General features: G+C 36.4%; 1 protein-coding gene across 1 annotated transcript; it reads left to right on the top strand.

Annotated features, from left to right (window-relative positions):
* LOC115230740 (ankyrin repeat, PH and SEC7 domain containing protein secG-like) lies at positions 1–24,297 on the top strand. Its single transcript, XM_036499788.1, has 14 exons — positions 1–150; positions 3,660–3,816; positions 4,570–5,145; positions 5,555–5,643; positions 7,225–7,261; positions 10,908–11,120; positions 13,247–13,422; positions 14,421–14,563; positions 15,413–15,463; positions 15,579–15,629; positions 15,745–15,795; positions 16,392–16,463; positions 20,189–20,260; positions 23,858–24,297. Exons 1-14 carry the CDS (start codon positions 35–37, stop codon positions 24,061–24,063), a joined length of 2,010 nt encoding a protein of 669 aa, XP_036355681.1. The 5' UTR covers positions 1–34; the 3' UTR covers positions 24,064–24,297.
* Positions 24,298–24,625: the final 328 nt, after the last annotated feature.

Raw genomic sequence — 24,625 nt, forward strand, 5'->3', positions numbered from 1 at the left:
CAACCAAATAAACTCACGCAGTAAAACTTTCTTAATGGCAGCTTGTGAACAGGGCAGCACAAGTCTCATAGCCTTCTTGATAGAATCTGGAGCCAATATGGACATGAGTGACGAAAAAGGTCGCACAGCTTTACATTATGCTGTGAAAAGGTAAGACTTGAATTAACTAAAATCTTGAGATCTGCTTTTGTTTTGAAATTTTTTGCAATTCCAGACTATTTGAATATCCAAAGATACCATAATAGTGGCAGTGTGACACGATAACAGCATGATAGTAGTAACCAAATAACATCTTTTTCTCATTTTCTCCATGAATCCCCTTCATTGGATCACAAAAATCTTTTTCGTTATTTGTTGTCAAAACAGATTATTTTTGTTTTGGAGATATTCTTTGAGAGCCAACAGTTCTTAAAATTGACCCAGTGTGATTCAGTGTCTTCTCTTCATATTGATTATGGAGAGATCGATCAATTTTTCTCCAAAGAAAATATTATTTGAGATCTAAAGCAACAAGAAAGATTCTCAAGCTTGTTTTGGCAGTAAATAATCTGTAAATTTCTTACAGAAATTATTTCTCACCTCCATCTGCAACTCACTCAACACATTTTGAGATCTATTATATTTTGAATTGTGCTTCATAAGGTCATCTCTGGACAATAAAACATGTTTTGAAGTTCTTGTTAGTTTCTATAGCTTCTGCAGTCACAAATTGTTCCAGAATTTTGCACAAACACACACACACCATCATCGTCATCGAATGTTCCTTTTCCATGCTGGCATGGGTAGGAGGGTTTGATAGGAACAGACAAGTCAGAAGACCACACCAAACACTACTGTCTGCTTAGGTTTGGTTTCTATGGCTGGACGACCTTCCTAACACCAACCACTTTGCAGAGTGTACTGGATGCCTTTTACATGCCATCCGAACCAGTGAGGTCACCAATTAATTGCGAGACAAAGACCTCTCGACTGGTTGAGGTGGTGGGGTAGGGGAGCTAATATTGCTAGAGAGAAAGGTGTCTTGCATTAGAAGCGGGACATGGCTCCTTCAGATGGAGAAGACAGAGGAGGGAAACACTAGGTTAAAATCTAGTGTTTGGCCCAAGCAAAGAAAAAAGGAAAAAATAGTGCAATAGGTGTAAAACAACATGTAGTAAACGAATACTCTTACTCTTTTACTCTTTTACTTGTTTCAGTCATTTGACTGCGGCCATGCTAGAGCACCGCCTTTAATCGAGCAACTCGACCCCGGGACTTATTCTTTGTAAGCCCAGTACTTATTCTATCGGTCCCTTTTGCTGAACCACTAAGTGACGGGGATATGAACACACCAGCATCGGTTGTCAGGCAATGCTAGGTGAACAAACACAAACACACACGCACACATACATATATACATATATATGACAAGCTTCTTTCAGTTTCCGTCTACCAAATCCACTCATAAGGCTTTGGTTGGCCCGAGGCTATAGTAGAAGACACTTGCCCAAGATGCCACGCAGTGGGACTGAACCCGGAACCATGTGGTTGGTAAGCAAGCTACTTACCACACAGCCACTCCTGCGCCAATCGAAAAAAGAATATGGCGAACAGGAGGTGGAGAGACGACTCGGAAAATTCAAATCTCACCGCTTCCCCATTCGTCGGCGAATTTTTTGTTCTTTATTTTCGTTTTTTACACATTATATTACACCCGGTACTCTACTTGTGTTAAATTTTTGTGACGGGGCGAATGGATGGGGTGCGGACTCGGATGATTCACACGATCCGGTAACCCCACTCGACAACCGGTCCCAAAAATGAAAACAAAAAGTGTAATAGGTGTAAAACAACACGTAGTAAACGATGTTAAAACGTTGAGTTTTCGGATCCTGTGAGATTGATCGTGTGAATTTTCCGAGTCGCCTCCACCACCCCTCATTCGCCAACGTGTATTTTTTTTTACATATTCGTTTACTACATTTTATTTTATATCTATTGCACTATTTTTTTTGCTCGGGTCAAACACTGGAGTTTAACTTATACACACGCACGCACATATATATACATATATATATATATATATATATACACACATACACATATATAATAAATTTGGGTGTGTTTATATATTCATTTATGTGTGTTATATGACCGCCATACTTCCTTGTTGGTCACTGTTTCTTTTGGCGGTAAAAATACGTCTCGTTGCCCTTAACAACAAACTTTCTCTTGCATAGTCTGTTGCTATGACAACATTACATTTGCAGACGTAGTTTTCCCGCCAATTACGACGTGCTGCTGTTGTTGTTTTTTTTTTTAGACTGATGAGAAATCTGCTATCAATTAGTTTGTCTATAATTTTCAGACATTCCATCTTTCGCAAAAGGATTACAATATATTTTTCAATGTATACCAAATATGTAGATACTAACAACGGTACTTAATCCTTGTTTCGTATTGTACACTCGCTGGGATAAAAATATTTATACTTTATACCCTCACCTATTAATATGTGTATACACACACACGTACACATTTGTTTACTGTGTATTAACGATTATACGTATTTCAGTGGCTCATATTTCTCTGTCTGTCTGTCTCTCTATATACATACGTATATATATACACATATACATACATACACATATATGCATATATAAATATATATATATATACACATATACACCTATATAATATTATTGACTTTGATATTTCAACTAGCGATATGAACCGTTGATATATATATGTATGTGTGTGTGTGTATATGTGTATATATATATATATATATATATATATATATATATATAGGCATACTTACACAACTGGGACCCCCGACAAATTTGTTTCCTTATAACTTTTAGACAGATGGATATCTTTTAATGGAATTTCTATGACAAAAATGCTTCAGATGATGAAGATTCCAATTATATTGGAATTTGTTGTGAAAACAAATTTTCAAACGTTGAGAAGTTGACTTAAATCCTTATTGAAACTTTCAGAAAAATGGATATTTTGTTTGTGTGAAAATTTCTACAAATCCCTTTCAAATGGATTAGATTAGGATTATATCGGAATTTAACATGAAAAAACGTTAAATATTTGGTGGATACACACACATATATACTGACACACATCACGGTTATTTTTCCAAAGTTCATCTTTTCAGTTTCTGATGTGTGTCAGTGTATATCTCTGCGAATCCACCAAGTTTTTTTAACTTTTCTTCATATTAAATTCCGATATAAGTGGAATCTTCACCATCTGAAACGGTTTTATTGAAAATTTCATTAGAAAATATTTATTTTTTGGGAAAGAAAGCCGACTCGGGCAAACTTTCCCAAATTTCTCTCTGCACCCACTAAAATTTTTTTCTCACAATAAATTCCAATATAATTGGAATCTTCGCCTTCTGAAGCATATTTTTGAAAGAAATTTCATTAAAAAATATCCATTTTTCCTAGAAGTTACAGGGAAACAAATTCGTCGGGGGAGCACACTTGTGTAGTTATGTCTATACAGGCATGCACGCACACAGACATATATATATATATATATATATATACACGCGGCTGTAATATATATATAGGTTTTTATGCGTTTAATTGAACACGAGTGTATATTTAATGTAACTGTTAAGTGAATGTCTGTGATGTTTTATGTTTTTTTCTTCCTTTCAGCCGTAAAATTGATGCAGTGGCCTCCTTAGTTTCCAGGGGAGCAAATGTTAATAAGCAGAACTCAGACGGCAACACACCTCTACATTGGGCTGTGAGGAAGAACTATAAAGATGTAGTCAAAGTCCTGTTAAGTAGCAAAGGAAATAACATTTTACAGGTTAGCGAATACATTTATATTTGTGTATATAGATATGTATGTGTGTGTTATATGTATATGATGTATACATACAGTTTAGTGCCCCAAATTTCGTTTCCTAAAGAAACCCCACCTTTTCTTTAAATTTTTTTCCCCGACACAAATCCCGCTTTTCGGTTAAGGGAAATACGAATCTGCAAAAAAATTGGTAAAAACTGGCAAAAATCGGCATTTTTAAATTACCCCCACCCCTATTTCCTTCATTCTTTACTTTTTTCACAATTTTTTTTTTCAGAATTTGCGGAAAAATACGGAAATGATGATTCGGACAAAAATTCAAAACATTCCGTAGTTGGGGTTAGGGTTAGTGTTGGGGGAAAAAAGTCAAAGTTGAAGAATTTTGGAGGGGTGGAACCATTCCACTGCCGATTTTTTGGCAATTTTCCCGAACCTCCGTGTCCGAAATCGGGTTTTTTTGGCAAAAAAATTTTTAAATAAACAAATTGGTGGGGGGACTCTTTCGAAAGTTGCTCATTTCCTTGCGTGAGAGTGTATATATATATGTGTGTGAGTGTTTATATGTATATATATTATATGTGTGTCTGTGGGTACAGGTAAGATATGAACCTCATTTATTTACTCTCCTCTCCAAATTCATTCCACCTGTTTATTAATCTGATTCTTTCTCTTTTTTGAAATTTTTCATTTTTGCGCTGCCCCCCCCCCCATCCACTTGACGCCATCTTTGATGTCTTTATTGTTTATCTTTTTTAGGTCACTCAGCGAAATAATAAAGGTTGGACACCTCTACATCTTGCCTCACTTTATGGACACACAGACACAGCTAAACTTCTCCTACAACAAGATGGCACTGATGTGAGGGTGGTGGACAACGATGGTTGCACACCTCTACATCATGCCTCGTATAATGGACACACAGACACAGCTAAACTTCTCCTACAACAAGATGGCACTGATGTGAGGGTGGTGGACAACGATGGTTGGACACCTCTACATCTTGCCTGTCAGAATGGACACACAGACACAGCTAAACTTCTCCTACAACAAGATGGCACTGATGTGAGGGTGGTGGACAACTATGGTTGTACACCTCTCCATCATGCCTGTCGGAATGGACACACAGACACAGCTAAACTTCTACAACAAGATGGCACTGATGTGAGGGTGGTGGACAACGCTGGTTGGACACCTCTACATCGTGCCTCGTATAATGGACACACAGACACAGCTAAACTCCTCCTACAACAAAATGGCACTGATGTGAGGGTGGTGGACAACGATGGTTGGACACCTCTACATCGTGCCTCGTATAATGGACACACAGACACAGCTAAACTCCTCCTACAACAAGATGGCACTGATGTGAGGGTGGTGGCCAACGATGGTTGGACACCTCTACATCTTGCCTCACTTCAAGGACACACAGACACAGCTAAACTCCTCCTACAACAAAATGGCACTGATGTGAGGGTGGTGACCAACGATGGTTGTACACCTCTACATCTTGCCTCTTCTCAAGGACACACAGACACAGCTAAACTCCTCCTACAACAAGATGGCACTGATGTGAGGGTGGTGGACAACTATGGTTGTACACCTCTACATCATGCCTCGTATAATGGACACACAGACACAGCTAAACTTCTCCTACAACAAGATGGCACTGATGTGAGGGTGGTGACCAAATATGGTTCGACACCTCTACATCATGCCTGTCAGAATGGACGCACAGACACAGCTAAACTTCTCCTACAACAAAATGGCATCGATGCCAATAAAGCGGACAATGATGGTGACACTCCTCTCCATCTGGCAGTTCAAGGGTAAGTCCCCAATGGATTTGGATTATCCAAATCTGTTTCTTTAATGTTTTCAATAACGTTTGTTTTCTTGTTTTGAGTCATTCATGTCATAATCCCACCATGGGACGTCGTGCTTCAACTCTCTCTCTCTCACACTCTAATGACACTGTAACCTACTTCATTAATTAATCATCATAATTATTATTGTTGCTGTTGTTACCTGACTAGATTCTTTACTTCATCTCATCCTTCGTTACCTCAACGTTACAGGTTCAAATCTTTCCTTTTCTTCTTTTCATTCCATATAAAACACCCCACCCCCTCTCTCTTGTAATTTTCCTCTTTCCTCTGACCCTGGGCTAAATGCAGAATCATTCCTTAAAGTGTTTTTTTGATCTGTTTATGTTCCAAGTTCAAATCCTGCCAGAGTATTTATTAACAACCTGGAGTGAAAATCTGTACCAGTAATATCCAGGGGTTCATTTAATAAATTGTCCTCCCTCTTTTCTCTTGTTTTTGTGTCTGATTGCTGTTGGGCAAAATACCTTGTGGTATTTATTTACCACACTTTATGTTCAGAGTTCAAATCCTGCTGAGGTCACCTTGTCTTTCCATCTTTGCTAGGCTAATAAAGTACAATACCAGTCATGTACTGGGGTCCTTATAATCCACATTAATGCCTCTCCCCATCCTAAATTTCATGGCTATATAACAGTTGTTCATCATACCATATATAGATTGCCGTGTTTATTCAGGTGTGTATATATATCGTTGGTCTATAATGTAGAGAGTATATCGAATATATGAGGGGGTACCCAAAAGTGGCCGGAAACGTTTCTGTAGGGAAGGCCATTGAAGTTCAGGCTTCTGCTGCTAGAAGCCACTTGATGCGATATTAAAGGGTAAAATCAGAAATGATTTTTACCAAGTGGTCAGCGCGGAAATATAACTCATAAGTAAATTTTTATAAACATTTATAATTATATACATAATTATAACAAGGGCTTGGCTTGCTCCTCACCACGCACTGAAAAATAGACATCGAAAGACACTATTACCACCATTAATTCTCCGAGAAAAACACAGTACATGTGTTATAATTATGTATATAATTATAAAATGTTTATATATATATATATATATATATATGTGTGTGTGTGTGTGTATATGTAGGATCCAAGGATTGAGATATAGGAAGGTGAGCTTCAAACAATCCATAGAAAATGTAAGAAACAACTTTCAGGAACAAAAGGGGTTTATTGGGGTGCAAGGTTGTTGGTTTTTCCCTTACCGCATCTTCTGTGTTTGAACATGTGCCTCCTATTGACAGTGTAAACTTGATTTAATCAAGACACCCTTGGTCTGAAGAGTAGCCTGTGGTATACACTTCGTTTGGATATTTACCAGTTCTGATGTTCCACCTGCTTTGAAACATATGTAGCCCAGATTTTATCTTAACTCATATATATATATACACACATGTATAATGTGTATTTGTGTGTATGTAATTATTGATGTAATTAGGTTATAATGACCTAATTACATTTGTTTTCATTGGTTAATCTAATAATAATTGTTTTTCCTCTCCTCTTTGTATAACTTTCAGGCAACACTATGGTATGGTATCTTTGATGCTGGCCCAGGTTAGTTAACAAATACATATTATATCCTCTCTCTAGTATTCAATATTTATATCATCAAAATACCAGTGAAATTCTGGGGGCAGATTTAATCAACTTCACTGCAGCAGCCTTTAATTAGCAGGTCTTGGGTCTGTGAAAAATAATTATGTTGCTGATAACAATGATGATAGTAGTAGTGGTGATGACAGTCCAACTGACCACCACTGCTGATAGTACTATCTTTAATGGTCAGACAAAAAAAATCATGAATTCAACCCATATATATCAGATTATATATATATCATCATCAACCACTCTGCCATATGCCCACGGGCATATGGCATAGTGGTTAATAGTACGGGCTACTAACCCCAAGATTCTGAGTTCAGTTCCAGGCAGTGACTTCAATGATAATAATAATAATAATAACAATAATAATAATAATAATAATAACAACATTGAAAAATACCTTTGGAATGAGAACATAGGTTCGAAATTTCCCCAAGACACCTGATGAAGGCTGGAGGGTATATCAGCCGAAACATTGTGTTAACAACAAACAGGATGAGGACAAATATCCATCAAATGTAAATAATGTAAATAATGATGATGATCATCTTTTAATGTCTGTCTCTCATGTTGTGTGTGTGTGTGTGTTTTGTGTAAATTGTTGGTGTCTGCATTTTATCTTGTGTCCAATAATTTATTTGGCTTCTTGGCTGCTTTTTTCCCTCTGCACGTATGTATAAATGTATGTGTATATATGTATATATATATATATGTATACCCAGAAAGAGAGTTACTCTTGTCAGACACATTGCACACTCAGATTATGCAGCAGAGATAAGTTAAAGGTCCTTGTCCCCAGCAACAAAGCTAAATAAGGGCATGCTACACTCAGTCCCTATTGCTTAGTTAATCCATTATCATCAGTACATGATGCAATCAACTTCCCTTCTCCTCTCTCCCTGCCTAACTCAACGGATTAACTACCCTTACTGTATTTGTCTACCTAACTTATTTACCTGTATTTGTATTAACATGGCTTTGCATGAATGCCGGGATGCAACACCCTCCACTGTTGGTGGTGACAATACCTGATTAACTCCTCTTTACAGGTATCCATACTAACACCTCTGTGCTAATGCCAGCACAACACCCACGTCCAGTGGTGTTAGCAAGCGTTACATGAATGATGCAGGATTAAATGCAAGGACAACTGCTAATGACATGCTGGCAGGCAAATGCTAATAACAACCTTTTCAGACGCTGATAGCTGCAGCCAATGTAGACACAGCACTGTCGATGTAAGCACATGCAACAAGTATCTCGTCTTATGCGCACCTCCCCCACTGCCCCTACAAGGTCTGTCAAATGAACTGAAGGGCTACTTCTATGACACTCTTCTGCTGGCCACTTCAAAGATAAATGACCGTGACCTTCGTGGCTGGTGATTTCAATGGACGTGTTGGGCAGCACCCAGGTATCTTCCATGGGGTACATGGTGGGACACAGAATTGTGGGAACAAAAACATAGCCACCATGTACACCATGGAAGCCCCCTGCGTGTTGTCCAACATGCCCATTGAAGTCGCCAGCCACAAAGAGAAGGTCCCTGTCATTCATTGACGAGGTAGTCTGCAAGAGGGTGTCATAAAATCAGTCTTTCTGTTCATCAGGTAGCCCTGGCTGAGGGTCATAAGCCGAGATAAAGGTTGCTAATCCATGTTGCAGCACTAATCTAATCTTAAGTATTCCATCACAGACTCTGACTATCTCGATTACCTTATCAGCCCATTTCTCTGCCCCCGACTCCATCAGTGTTCCCTCTCTACTCAGAAACTTATACTTATGTTCTTTGCCTGTGAAGAACTTAGCAGAACTTCCTCTCCACCTTCTTGGATGCAGCACAAATCTACATGTCTCTGTTCAAGCATGTTAACAATATCACCAGACCTACCTTTCAGTGTGCCGACGTTGAGAGTACTAACTCCTGAGGGTGTTGAAGGTATGGGTCCACGAGACCCTGGGATGGGGGACAGCAGCATCATGTACCTAAAAGAAAGCTTGCATTTGGCAGAACCCATAAACATACATAGTCTTCAACCTGCAAACACTACACCATCATTTTATCACTACATCATCACTACTTACATAGGAGATAAACCCTATATATATATAATATATGTATTTTTTAATATATATTATTATTATTAATATAAGTAAATCAATATGGATTTTTCACAAAGATATACCCATATGAAACACCATTTTAATTTTAATTCAAATTTTTTTATATAAAATATCATTCGATACATTATTCAATATTCATATTTTTATATCTCGAAGAGGAGAAGGGTTGTCCATAAGTGCTTATCAACATAGGACTTCATTATAGAATCAACCCTTTTTGCGAAACGATTGTAGATGCTTAAAACTTAATTCAAAACTTTTAAAACTTTCAAATTTATTTTATACATCATATTTATATTTTTTAATATTTATTTTTTATTTATATACATTTTTAATACATAAGTCTTTCATATGGGTATATCTTTGTGAAAATTCGATATTGATTTCCTTATATTAATAATAAAATATATTATTAAAAAATATATGTATATATGCTCATATTAAATATATAAATACTTTAATAGTATTAATATTATTTTATACAATGGAGCACTTAATATAAATTCAGTATATAATATTATTAATATAATAATATATATATGTATTGTGTATCACCAATATTATGACACGACTGTTTACATACATAACCTTGTAGTAACAATAAAACATATTACGGATCGGGTAACACAACAACCATACACAAACCAACAAACAATAAAAAAACACCTTATGACTTCCTGCAATTAACACCTACTCTCTCTGGTCTCTCACTCAGACTGCTACTATTCATAGTCGTTCAGTCAAGTCTGTTCTTGCATGGGTTCTTGTGACTCTCGCCACAACATGTAATCGAGTCCAGGACTTATTCTTTGTAAGCCTAGTACTTATTCTGCTGATCCTTTTTGCCAAATCGCTAGCTTACAGGGATGTAAACACACCAGCATTGATTGTTAAGCAATGTTGGGAGGACAAGCACAGACACACAAACACACACACACACACACACATATACGATGGGCTTCTTTCAGTTTTTGTCCACCAAATCCACTCACAAGCTTTGGTCAGCCCGAGAAATAGTACAAGACACTTGCTCAAGGTGCCATGCAGTGAACTAAACCCAATCATGTGGTTTGTAAGCAAGCTATTTACCACAGCCACTCCTGTATATATATATATATATGTGTGTGTGTGTGTAAATATATCTATATATATATATATGTGTTTGTGTGTATCTCACTTCCATAACATTCATGTATATGTGTGTGTATGTACAGGAATGTTAAGGATGTGGACACTAACCAACTCACCTGTTTTATGAACCCCTTATTAATATAGCAACATCATAATTCTTCTTTACTAGTTTTGATCTGCTAATTATATGTTCACTCTTGTTCTGCTCCCCTAAAATTTACTATAGTGAGAGATAAATATAGATTAGGATGAAACAATCTGTTTAAGACCTCTTAATAGATTAATCATGTCCCTTACACATATCCCATGTACATTTTCAATTTCTATTTTTACTTCCACAAAGGATTCAGTGAAACTGGATATCGAGAATCATAAGAAAATGACACCATTGATGGAAGCCGTGTTCAGGGCCCACCTCGGAATAATCCATAAACTTATTATAAATGGTGCAAACATAAATGCTGTCAACAATGATGGCAATAATTGTTTGCACCTCTCAATAATAAAAAAAGAGATGTTCCATTCTGAGGTGGAACCCATTCCCATTTTAGACGAGGTAAGTTTTAAAAATTGTTTGTGAATATGTGTGTGTGTGGTTGGCATTAGGAAGGGCATGCAACCGCAGAGACTATGCCAAAATTGGCAATTGGTGCCTGAGCAGCTCTGCAGCTGCCCAGCTTCTGCCAAACTATCCAACCCATGCCAGCATAGAAAACGAATGTAAAATGATGATGAGGAGGATGTGTGTATGTGTGAATGAGAGAGAGAGAAATAGAGAAACAGGCAGACATTGTTTGCTATTTTCTTTCACTCCCATCCACTTCTCTTCCTTTAGTATTAAATAATTCAGTTTCTCCTGATAGCACTAGTTGTATTATGTAACTAACAATATTCCATCTTCTTTCACCTTCAAAAGCATGGCCACTCCACTGTAAAGAAGGTAACCCGTCTTAAATATGTGTCATGTAAACACTGCCATAACTGTATGAAGGAGAGGTGACCAACGACAGAGATAAGTCTTTAAATTTAAGAAAGAGAAATTCACAAACTGTTTTAAATATCGAATTTCAAGTTAAACGAGTTGAACTGTGTTAATTGCTAGAAAGCATATTTCATTATTCTTTTTCAAAGAAAGGAAAATTAAAATAAATTCGTTTATGGACAATTAAATTTAAAGAAAATATATTCATGGACTTTGAAGAAAGTTTCTTTTATCAGTATGATAATGAATATATAACTGAGTTTATTCAAAGTTGATAATTAGGATTCCAAATATTGCCAGGGCTTGGACTTTGTGTGTATATTGACTACAGTAATACCCCTTGCAATGATTGTAAAGAAGGGAGATGTGATGAGAATGAATTTACATTAAGATGTGCGCACAAAAGTGTAATGTCACGAGATTGTATGTATGACAATGTAACTAGACAGATAGTCATAGAGGCCCTTTGTTACCAACAAAGATAGAAGCTCTCTGAACTTTGCCCTGCTTAATCTTATTCTAGCAGCTATGCTCTTGGCGCATCCACCTCCACTACTGACTTGATTACCTAGATAACAGTAGCTATCAACTACTTCTAGGTGCATATATATATATATATATATATATATATATATATATATATATATATATATATATACATATGTGTGTGTGTGTGTGTGTGTGTTTGTTTGAAAGACCTCAGCATCTATCCACTGCTAGATCTGATGGTGTCTATTGTCTGTTGTTGCAGAATTTAAGCAACTCTTTGATTCCCAAATATGTAACGGTCACTACAGATGTGTAACTGTATTTCAGACAGTTGATGGTCACCTATGTATTGTTGTAATGTCTTCTTTGGTGAGAAGAAGCTACTCTAGCAGTCAACGACCCATTATTATAGGAATTGTCTATCAGACTAACAGTTTCAACAATTTCTTGACTATAATGTGTTGGTGTGTTGCCTCAACCACCACACCAATCCTTACTTCCTTTACTTCACTTCATCAGCCAAAAATGTTTCTTTATAAATTTTGGAAACATTATTGATATGCTTGGATATGTCTGTCTGGTGTTGGTTTTGTTGCTGTGTCTGAAGAAATTATTATGTTCTTGGTGTTCTCTGTTCATTGTTTGTTGTTATGGAAATGAGTTGCACTTTGTGACCAGTGAAACGTTTCCCAATCAATATTTGGATTATCGAAATTACCAGTTTGAAAATATGGGTGACTGCTTTCATAGATGCAGATCTGAAGATGTCAAAAATCTGAGTTTTGATGGCAGTTTTGCAGATGGTAAACTAATTCAAGTAGGAGTATATATGTTGCTAAAAAAATACTTCTTGTTGCTACCAGTTAAAATCTCCACAAGGAATTACAGAAAATCTTGAGTGTCCATAAACCATCACACGACCCCCATGGTAATTAGAATGGCCTTTGTGTAACAAATTGTAGCTTGCCATTGTTTGTTGTTATGTTGTTGTGCTATATTTATGTATACAATACTCTTCCATAAGTATTTCTTTTGTTATGGCCAGTTGGCTTTATCAAGCCAGTTGTAAAGATAGGTTCTTGTTGGTTTGTTGTGTTCTGTTATTTGTGATACTTGTTCCATTATATTTCCTACATTTGACATGATTTGTTTATCTACAATATATATTTGTGTAATATTCTACTCATCGTTTTATATTTCATCATTTGCAGTGCTGCAGAGAGCTCCAACTGGACATGGATAGGAGGCTCTCTGGAATAGTAGTTTTGAGTTACCTTGCCAGCCAAGGAGCCAGCTTATACCATCATAATAATAAGAAAATGACCCCATTGGACTACATAGAAAATCAACATTTGAAAGAAAAATTAAAAACATTTTTACAATCACTGTAAGTACTCACTGGCAATGCCAAGATAAACCAGGACATTTTCTCTTTTGTATATAATCATGTTTATATGTTTATTTAGTTTGAATTCTCCCAATGTATTATTCCGTCATTAGTGTCTTGATTCAAGACAACAATAATGATTTCCAATTCTGGCACAAGGCCAGCAAGGTCAGGGAGGGGATAAGTCAATTACAACAGCCGCAGTTTTCAACTGGTACTTATTTTATCAACAGCAAGGTAGAGTCAACCGCAGCTGAATTTGAACTCAGCATGTAAAGGCAGACGAAATGCCAGAAAGCATTTTTCTCCGTGTGCTAATGATTCTGCCAGCTTGCAGCCTTAAGACCACACAACAATAATAAGAACAATAAACAGAAAATACAGTTGTTAGTGGATCAAACGAAAAACACTATTTTGATGACATTCACATGATTGCTGGTGTTGACTGATATACCTCACCATCCACCCCTGACTATTTTAGAGTTCGGTGACCTCCATGAAAATGTAGTACTAAATAATAAAGTGAATGAACACATTTTGAAATTGCTATTTAGAAGTAAATAGGATTTATCTGTCTACCAACAATTTTTTTCTCTCTCTCTTCTCTGACTCAATCAGTTGTCATGTACGCTTTCGTGTAAAAATAACCTAAAACACACACTAACAATGTGTATGTCATCATCATCATCATTGTCATCATTTAACGTCTGTTGTCCATGCTGGCATGGATTGGTCTGTTTGACTGGGATGGCATGTTGGAAGGCTGCACCTTAGTCAGCCTTTGAAGTTTTCAGCCCAACCTTGTATGTGTATGTTAATGTGACACTTGTATACTCACAAACCTGCTTGTATGTAATTGTTTACAGAAGAATTTACGATGTACTCTTGCTGGTTACTGTTGTGCCCCTTAATATTCTGTACTCTAAACATGTCCACAACGAAATATTTTATTATAAATGAATGTTAATGATGGAATGTGTTAATATTTTGTTCCACAGGTGTCGGTGGTGTCAAGAGAAAAAGGCTACTGTCACACTCCATCCATGTCAACATACCGTTACTTGTCAGAATTGCTGTTCTCAAATGACATTTAAGCAATGCCCCATATGTCGACAACACATACTCCGGAAAAGTGGATTTGGTAAGAACATTCTTTCTTGATCTGTCTGTTGTCTCATCAACTTTCTGGTATGGAATAATGCATTTCATATTGTAGTGGAGACATGCAACTCCTTGTTTGTAAATATATATTATGAACACTTGTTATAATGTTTGCCATCCTTTTAGACATTTTATACTCACACTCGTTAGTTTTTAGATGTGATTAATGCTAAAAGAGACATTGTTTTCTGACTCTTTCACCTTTTGGCTTTACTTTTGAGTTGATTCGTTTTAATTCGAACATGAAGCCTGGTCATTGCTCCAAGGTAGTATCAGAAAGTTCACGGACTAGTTCTGTAGCATGCCAACAGATGGCTGCACACCGTTGCGCGCACAGTGAGAGCTAGCAATGACTTTCATGAGGCGGTGTGCTGGGTGACACCACTGCGTTTACTTCAAAAGTTGTGAAATTTGTGCTTTTGTGGTCATTTGTAGGCTGTAGTCTGCAATTTTCTAATGGGCAGGAACAAATAACCAATGTGAAATTTTGCGTTAAACTTGTCCAGCAAAGACATAAGAAAGAAACAACAAAACTAAAAGAAAAAGATTGTTATGAAGTGATAACTGAATGAGAGAATTTCAGAATTGTTAGATTAGTATATAGGACGTCTTAAGAGAAAGATGAGATTTAGAAAGGTTTGCCTATTTTGTTGTGGTTCTAAATATTGAACTATTATATAGTAACAGCTTAGAAAGTGTTGACCGAAAGCATAGTGGTCACCAATTGACTATTGATGATATGAATGCCTTACAATAATGGAATATAGATTATTAAAAGAGACAAAGAAATTTTACTATGAAGTATAAAACTTTGAAATGCTTATTTCAGTGTGTCCAAAGTCTGAAGAAGAAGCAGCAAAGGCAGTTGCAGAGTCTGTTGGTGAGTATAAAATAACTGTAATTGATTTCTATAAATTTTACCTTCACCTGAGTTATATTATTTGTGTGAGTGTCTGAGAACAGGTTCCATTCCTAATTTCCAATTCTTATTTCAGTGTTTCCAAAGTCTGAAGAGAAAGCAGCCCAGGCGGTTGTAGAATCTGTTGGTGAGTATAAAATAACTGTAATTGATTTCTATAAATTTTACCTTCACCTGATGTATATTATTTGTGTGAGTGTCTGAGAACAGGTTCCATTCCTAATTTCCAATTCTTATTTCAGTGTGTCCAAAGTCTGAAGAGAAAGCAGTCCAGGCGGGTGTAGAGTCTGTTGGTGAGTATAAAATAACTGTAATTGATTTCTATAAATTTTACTTTCACCTGAGATATATTGTTTTTGTGAATGACTGTAATTGATTTCTATAAATTTTACTTTCACCTGAGATATATTGTTTTTGTGAATGACTGTAATTGATTTCTATAAATTTTACTTTCACCTGAGATATATTGTTTTTGTGAATGACTGTAATTGATTTCTATAAATTTTACTTTCACCTGAGATATATTGTTTTTGTGAATGACTGAGAACAGGTTGTAGGAAAGAGAAGACACAATGAAGAGAAAAACAGTGTTATCAAGTGATAATTGAATGAGATATTTGCAGAAATGTTAGATTATGTAGGCTGTCTTAATAGAGAGAGAAAAGGGGAGGAATTTAGGAAGGTTAGTCTATTTTGTGGTGTCCCTGAATATTGAGCTTTAACATAGTATCACGGTAGAAAGTATTAAAATATTAGCCAAAACCATAGTGGTCACCAGTTGACCATTGATAATAGGAATGCCTGACAATAATAAAATATAGACTATTAAGAAAAATAATTTAAAAAAAATTTAACTATACATTGTAAAACTTTTAAATATTTATTTCAGAGAGTTTAAATTTGGAGGAAAACCGCTTCCATAGCACATCGAAGAAAGTGGCAGTTAAGCAACAGCAAGTTGGTGAGTATAAAATAAGTCCGTAAGTGATTTCAAATTAGTTTTACTTCACTTGAGCATATTTTCTTTTTCAGAAGGACTGAGAACAGGTTCCATTCTTAATTTTCAATTAATAATTCTTTTGAAGAAATTGCTGAAATTTAAGAGAATGCCCACCAAGGTTAGAACAGACAAAAGTTAATGATGTCTTTTGGAATAGAGAACTAAAATATGTTATTTGGTTGGGGGTGAACAAGTGCTTTAACGACAAGGCTTTCGTTTTGCATTTATACTGTGTTTACTAATAAGTTGTTGTTTTAGCAGGAGTCTCTCATAATCTGGCAGACTTACAATGAAATGCATTCCCAGTGTCAACATCCTGTCTTTTTGTCACTGATAGGAAATCTATCATTACATCCATTAAACACATTGTCTTTATCGAAGTAGAAAACACTGGCTTGCTACTGAGATAACCATTGCTTCTTTGTTGTTTTTCTCTCTCTCTCGCATTCTCTTTTTGATAGATACTAGATGCAAGATACAATAAATGACATTGTCCTCATCATTTATCATCAGATAAATGTTCCTGTGGAATGGATGGTGGAGGGTGGGGGTGGGTCACTGTCCAAGTCAGTTCTTATTAGCAGTTACTGTCCACCTTCATTGGTTGAGGATCATGTCCCACTAAAACATTCCAGCTTTCCTATGATGGTCTACCCTTCCTAACACCATCCACTTTATAAAGGATCCTGGGTACATTTTATTGTGGCACAAATACAAGAAAGATTGTTATGTATTCAACAAAATTAAACATTCCTCTCGAACTTATGCAAAGAAATATCAGACATGTTGAAAGAAGAAAGGAAAGTAAATGAATTAGAGAGCAACTCGTTAAGAAACCTTATGAGGTTACTCGGAAGCTGTTTGCAGATGCTAAGAGTGGCAGGATAAAATGTAATAAATGAAATCCAACTTAGGTATGGTTAGTGGTCAGTAGGGATAGCTAGAAAAGCATTTTTAGCTATCCCTACTGACCACAATATATATATATTTAACTTTTTTGTTTTATTATTTACTAATTTGAAATTTCACCAGTTACAATCTGCTTTATTTTTGCAGCTATTAATCTTGTCCATTTCTGCCAAGGTGATGAGCAAGTACCAGTTGTGTACTGGGATTGATGTAATCAATTAGTCCCCTCCTCTGTAATTGCTGGCCTTGTACCAAAATTTGAAACCAATATTACCCATCCCCGTTCAACTGTCTTCAATTCGCACACTGCTACATGAAACCACAACATGCCATTATGGGTTTATTTCTGCTAGTTATAGGCCTGAATGTCCATGTTAGCTAACTGCAGGTTTCTCATTGTCAGATGATTAACCTTGGCCATTACATTGTATCGTTTAAAAAGAAACAATGTTTTAGTAGTTGAATTAAGCTTTTATTATTATTATTATTATTAACATTCATTCTCTGAGTTCAGTACCTACTTGGGTTGACTTTGCATTTCATTCCTCACAGGTCAGTAAGACAATTACAAGTTACATAACATGTCAAACTAATTGACTTCATACTCTCTCTCTACAGATCTATCCACTTGTATTAATCGAAGAATTCATAATTAACATTCATTTTTCAAAACCCTCGTTACCACACTATATTGCTGTCCAACTGAATCATCTCTTCCAATCATATCAAGTAAAACCTTCTGCTTTTCTGTATATTTTGGTGAGACTTTAGTTGGCTTTTTAGTGAGACTGATTGTTTGGTGTTTTAGAACATGACCTTTAAACCAAGTATTGAGAAGACGACCCATCAAGCCAAGTAAAATTGCAGTCGTGGCAGATACTGGTGGCATGTAAAAGCACCCATTGCACTCTGGGAATGGTTGGCATTAAGAAGGGCATCCAGCCGTAGAAACCATGCCAAATCAGACTGGAGTCTGGTGCAGCCTTCCAACTTGCCAGCCTCAGTCAAACTGTCCAACCCATGCCAGCATGGACAGTGGACGTAAAGTGATGATGATGAACTGGAGGGGCACATACAGGAGATCTACACTGATCCTAAGTGAGATAATCCATTCCCACTCATGGACAGTTTAAAATGCCCCCAAAAAACCATGAATCAAATCTCAACTTGGTGGTTTCTAGCAGAAACAATTATATAGCTGAGTGAAGCAAACAAAGAGTGCCCCAGGAGGTGATGGTGTATCATAGAAAGTGTACAGGTATTGTACACAATTATGTTATAAGCTGTACTTAAATAGTTGTGGCATAAAGGTGAAATGGTTGATGACTAGTACAAGGCAGAAAAAAATTACTTACCAAAGAAAGCTGAAACAGAACTGATTGAGCAGTTCAGAACCTTTTCAATCTTGAATGTAGATGGCAAGATTTATATGGGTCCAGTTGCCAAGAGATCAGCTACACATCTCCAAAATAATGACTATGAGACCGAGAGTGTCCAGAACCACTGGATGGGTAGAACATGATTTTTCAATCTGCAATGCAATACAAGACACAAAGAAGAATAAAAGGGATTTGAACGTTTTATGACCTGATCTGGTTGATGCTTATGGTTCTGTACCACACAAATTAGTGATGGAACCAATGAACTTCTTTTATATATGAGAGAAGATTAGAGATCTGGCTAGAAACTGCTGTAATAATTTCAAAATGTGGTTCCTGACAGAAAATTTCACAACAGACATCGTTTTGAAACTGTAATTGCTGTAGGTTGCACAATATCAGTCATTTGGTTTGTACTTGTTATGGAGATGTTACTTAGATCAGCAGATTGATCAGAAGAAATGGCTCGAGTGAAATCACCCAAGAAGGAATTTAAAGGATGATATAACAATACTAACAAGAGACCAAAAGGGTATGCAAATAGTTCTGGATGGACTGGATTAACTAATTCTTTGGTCAAGAATGGGGTTTAAACCAAATAATTAATGCAGTCATTTGTCAAAAGGTTAGCTGAAGCAAGTGAAGTTCAAAACAGCATACAAAACCATGCCATGGGTTAAAGAGAAACCTCTAAAATCTTTTGGACGATGGTATGCTACCTCATTGTCCAGTAAGAGTAGAAGCATAGAGGTCATGGCACAAACTGAAGATGGGTTAAAGGCAATAGCTAAGCCAACATTTCCTAGCAAATAAAAGATTTGATGCTTCCAGTTTGATCTGTATCCCTTCCTTGCTTATAAAATCCTTGAGTATCAGTTTTTATGCAACATTTCAGATTTTTTTACTGCTATAATGTATGGATGAACAATTATATATAGTTAATAAGATTTTGTGAAAGCATAAAGTGTTTGGATACCTGATATGTTTTTGCTCCCCCTCTGCCCACCTGGAAAGAAATGTGCTTCATTAAGAAGTCTTCTAACATCTCAAATACATGTGGCACATATATAAGAAGAAAAAAAGAAAACTAAAAGAAAAACAGTGTTATCAAGTGATAATTAAATGAGATAATTGTAACATTGTTAGATTATTTAAGATGTCTTAATAGAGAAAGGAAATTGAGGAAGGTCAGTCTATTTTGTTGTAGACCTAAGTATTGAGCTATTTACCTGGTCCCACTGGAGAAAGCATAAAAATGTTGACCAAAAACGTAGTGGTCACCCGATGACCAGCGATGTCCCACTATAGTGGGACAAGTATGTCCCACTATAATCAAATATAGATTATCAATAAAGAATTTTTACTCTCAAGTATAACAGTTGCAAATATTTATTTCAGAAACTCCAAAGTTAGAGGAGAAGTGTCTCCAAGATGTTGCAAAACTGTTAGGAGCCAACTGGCAGCAAGTTGGTGAGTATAAAATAACAGTACTTAATTGATTTCAATAAGTGTCAGCTTTTGTTTGTCAGCATGACTAAGAGAAGATCCCATTCCTACTTTCCAATTGAAAGGCTAGCTGTAAAGTGATTCTATTAAAGGTATTGGTGTTATGTGTAGTTTCGTTCTAGATGGGTGATGGACATTGTTATTGTTTTACGTGTTTATTTACTTCACTTGTTACACGAACTGTCAACATTCGGCGTAGTGATACATATATACTTTAGACACAGTTCGTACTGTTTACTAACAAAATAGTGCCAAAAGTGGGGATGTATTCTACACACGTATACCTACGTATACACATAGATATGAATGTGTAACAGTTGGTATTACTGAAACATCATAAAATAGCCACCGAGATTAGCAGGGCCAGTAAAATGGCTAAATTAGAGGACACAATGGATTTAATATTGTCTTTTGAGAGAGCAAATTAAAATATGTCATTTAAGGGTAAACTGGTGAGTTAATGATAATTTTTTTTGTTTGTTTTACATTTTTACTAAGTTTACGTTTTGTTGTTTTTTCTTTGCAAAATGCCTGTTTTAATCAGAAATACGATGGAAAGTGTTTCAGGTGGGACATATCTGTCTTTCAGTTGGTAGTACAGGACTACATCATTAAGTGCATCCTTTTTTACATGCTCCTGTGTATAGTGAGTGGCATGTTGCAGTCACTCCACTGTCCAGTGTCCATTTAGTTGTGAACCACTCTTCACTGACATGTAATGGTTGATTGTACGTAGGTGGATGGTGTTTATGTTGGTGATTCCTGTCTTCTTTCCTGCAAGTTAAAACTCTCCTCTTTGCCTGGTTTAACTTAACACCTCTCTATTACACTGAGTAACAACGATTTTTGTCCAATTGTTATTTCCTATTTGCTTAACCCTAGAAAATACGAGAATGGCTAGTATCTCCTTCAAACTTTGCTTTCGTCACAATATATACCTTGTAGACCTCACACATTTCAGCTGATGTTGTTTCACAGTGATTTTACGCTGTAGTCTTGATAAATTCACCACAGACACAGCAGAATGTATCTGCCAGATGCTTACAACCTCTTGATGCCATGTGATGAATGTAGTTCTTGGATAGTTAGAAATAAACTGAACTGGTGATCTTATGATCCCTTTTTTTACACTGGTATATGTTGCCAGAACGTTCTAGAAATTCTTGGAAATTCTAGTAACTTCTTGATTATAGTTCTAGAAATTTCTAGAAAATTCTGCTTCAGTGACTCAGCACTGAATCTGTCTGGAAATAGGTTTCAAAACATTGATGTCCAGGTGACAAAAGCAACGTTTGAAGGGAACAGATGTCCTTTCCTTTGATTTCTTGATGGAAGTAAATAGGAAATAACACTTAACTTATCAAAGACAAGAAAAAATTAAAAGTTTGTTATGCAGTGTTATTGATTTCTCTCTAAATCATGTCCTTCAACCATTCAAAGAGATCCTTATTATGAGTCATGAACCCATGTTGTCTACCAAAATGTGTTACATTTTTGTATTGGGTCATCCCATAAGTAATGCAGTGTTTTCAATTGTATGAATTAAAAGTCAGAGGGGGATGGGATAAACTACCTGCATCAACTTGCTATAAAAGCAGTACCTTGTACTTATTCTTAGTGTGAGTTTTGAAGAGTGCAGTTAACTTTTAACAGTTATTTTTTCAAAGCTATAATGGAAGTGACAAAGGAGCATATTCTGTATATTTTGCTTTGAGTTCAATAAAAGCAACAGTGCAACGGAAAGTGCGAGGAATATTAATGCAGTATATGGGGATAGGACAATAAGTGTAAGCCAGTGTCAATGGTGGCTCCAGAAGTTCCGAGCTGGAAACTACAGCCAAGAAGATCAATTTTGTTCTGGAAGATATGTAGAGCTTGGCGAGGATATCCTGCAAACCCTGGTGGAACAAAATCCCATTGTAACTAGCAGAGAAGCTTGGATTCGGTCATTCAACCATTCATCAATACTTGCATGGTATTGGAAAAATCAGCAAATTGGGTCAATGGATTGCGCACAGAGTAAATGTGTGCTCTTCTCTGCTGTCATGTCTCATGAATGAACCTCTTTTGAACTGAATAGTGACTGGTGATGAGAAAAGGGTTCTCTATAAATACGTTATGCACCAAAGACAGTGAGTAGGGAAAGGAGAAATACTGGCACTCCAGAATAAAAAAGGTCTCTACCCACGTAAGGTGCTGTTATCTGTTTGGTGGGATATGAAAGGTTTGGTCCACTTTGAACTTTTAAACCCAAAACAAACGATAACAAAGGAGATCTACTGTGAGCAGCTTGAGTGGCTTAAGTCAGTGCTAGAAGAGAAACGACCATCTTTGGTTCCAAGATGACAGGTGTTCTTCGATCAGGATAACGCTTGGCCACATACAGCAAGGATGACATTCCAAAGGCTGGAGCAGTTTGAATGAGAAACAATTCCCCACCCACCATATTCACCAGTCATTGCCCCATCTGACTATCATTTTTGGAAGAGGGGCCTTGCAAGTGCGCCAGATAGATGGAAGAGCATTGTAGAAAATGAAGGAAAGTATATGTTAGATTAAAAAAGAACTTTGTTTATCTTAATTTTGAAGAATAAAATATATATAAAACAAATGCATTATTATTTATAGGATGACCCAATGCTTTGTGTAGTTGAGATCATTCTGGTATCTTGTCTCATTGTATTTGAATTGGCCCAGATATGCCTAATAGTACTGGTATTGTCTGATAGTTCAAACCATATCTTCTAGAACTCTTGATATGCTTTAGTTATCAATTATTCAGAAGAGGAGAAGCATCTCAGACAACTATTTCAGGCATTGACCATGGAATGTTATCAGACGGCCAAAATGGGATTCCTTTGAAGGATCTCTGGAGTAATGATACTAAATAGGATGTATAGTCCAGAGATCTGGGAATCTCTCCAGTTTGAGCCAGTTCCTCTCCACATCTCTGGTACTATGGACATGTGTTGCAGGAACAAATAACAAGACAGATTCTTCAAGCCAAACTAATGGAGCAGGGGTCCTAGGGGTAGATCACGAACTAAATGGTTGGGTGATAGCCATTGTCTTAGCTGTTTATGTTTGGGAACCCAACCAAAAGCTCTCATGACGGCTGCTTCTGATAGGACCCTATGGAGGAGATGCCTGAAGACTCTGTCTTTACAATCCTCCCAAGAATATTGATCAGAGACAATGGTTGGGTGGATCAAATGGATTGACTGTTGATGGTCTATATTGATTCTTTAGGTTCTCCATACACTTTTGCCTCCACAAACACTTCTCCTACCATCTGTTTAGCATAAATTTTCACAAGTGTAATTTTCAATTAATTTTCTTTAAAATCTTCACCATTTTCATCCTGTATTTCCACCTCTTCGTTATTATTTAATTAACATTCTTAGAAACAGAGAACAACATCTATTATTTATTTTTTTATGTTTCTTAACTATTTCTCATTCACATAATTTATTTGTTACATTTATGACAAACTACAGTACACATCTTTTATGTAATCGTTAATGATTTTGAAATTATTTCTCATTGTTTTATGTTTTGCAGGCAGGAATTTAGGAATCAGAAATGTCCAACTGGGGATTATCAAGCATGACAATCCTTTAAACACTAAAGAGCAGAGCTTCCAGATGCTGCACACATGGTACACAAGTTGTGATCCAGAGATGCGAACACTCAAAACACTCAGAAAAGCTCTTGAGGAAGCTGAATGCTTTGAGGCACTTCAATGTCTACCATCAGAAGAAAAGTGAACTTGTGTGTAAATGCTGCAATTGTTTAGTCCAAGGTCAACCTTGACTAAACAGAGACTCATGATCAAATGCCTTCCAGCCAGGACCCTCCTGACTTTATCCTTAGTGTAGGGAACCCAGAATCACATTGTCCAATGTGATAATTGAATTGAGCAGGATTTGGCTACTAATTCTAGCAAATCTATCAACAACATAAGAGACTCCCTTCCTGAATTGTTTCTTTTCTTCTCAGAAATTAACTTTTGAAATAAAGATAAACTTTGAAACGTTCATTTGTTGTTGTTGCTGTGTATCTAACCTCCTCCCCATTATTGTGTAAACAGTTTTAATATCCTCTCATATATTCATAGTTATCTACCTTCATTTAACCACACGGTTCCGGGTTCAGTACCACTGCGTGGCACCTTGGGCAACTGTCTTCTACTATAGCCTGGGGCAGACCAAAGCCTTGTGAGTGGATTTGGTAGACGGAGACTAAAAGAAGCCTGTCATATATATGCATATGTATATATATATATATATATATATAATATATATGTATATATATATATATGTGTATATA

This window comes from Octopus sinensis, unplaced genomic scaffold (genome assembly GCF_006345805.1).
Source record: "Octopus sinensis unplaced genomic scaffold, ASM634580v1 Contig16282, whole genome shotgun sequence".
In the NCBI taxonomy this organism is placed as follows: Eukaryota; Metazoa; Mollusca; class Cephalopoda; order Octopoda; family Octopodidae; genus Octopus; species Octopus sinensis.

What these genes read in the sequence shown, in the direction of transcription:
- LOC115230740 (XM_036499788.1), top strand. Translation starts at nt 35, where the DNA reads ATGGCAGCTTGTGAACAGGGCAGCACAAGTCTCATAGCCTTCTTGATA. An exon ending in AAGGAAATAACATTTTACAG is followed by an intron (nt 3,817 to 4,569) that starts GTTAGCGAATAC and finishes TATCTTTTTTAG; the next exon opens with GTCACTCAGCGAAATAATAA. An exon ending in ACTCCGGAAAAGTGGATTTG is followed by an intron (nt 14,564 to 15,412) that starts GTAAGAACATTC and finishes TGCTTATTTCAG; the next exon opens with TGTGTCCAAAGTCTGAAGAA.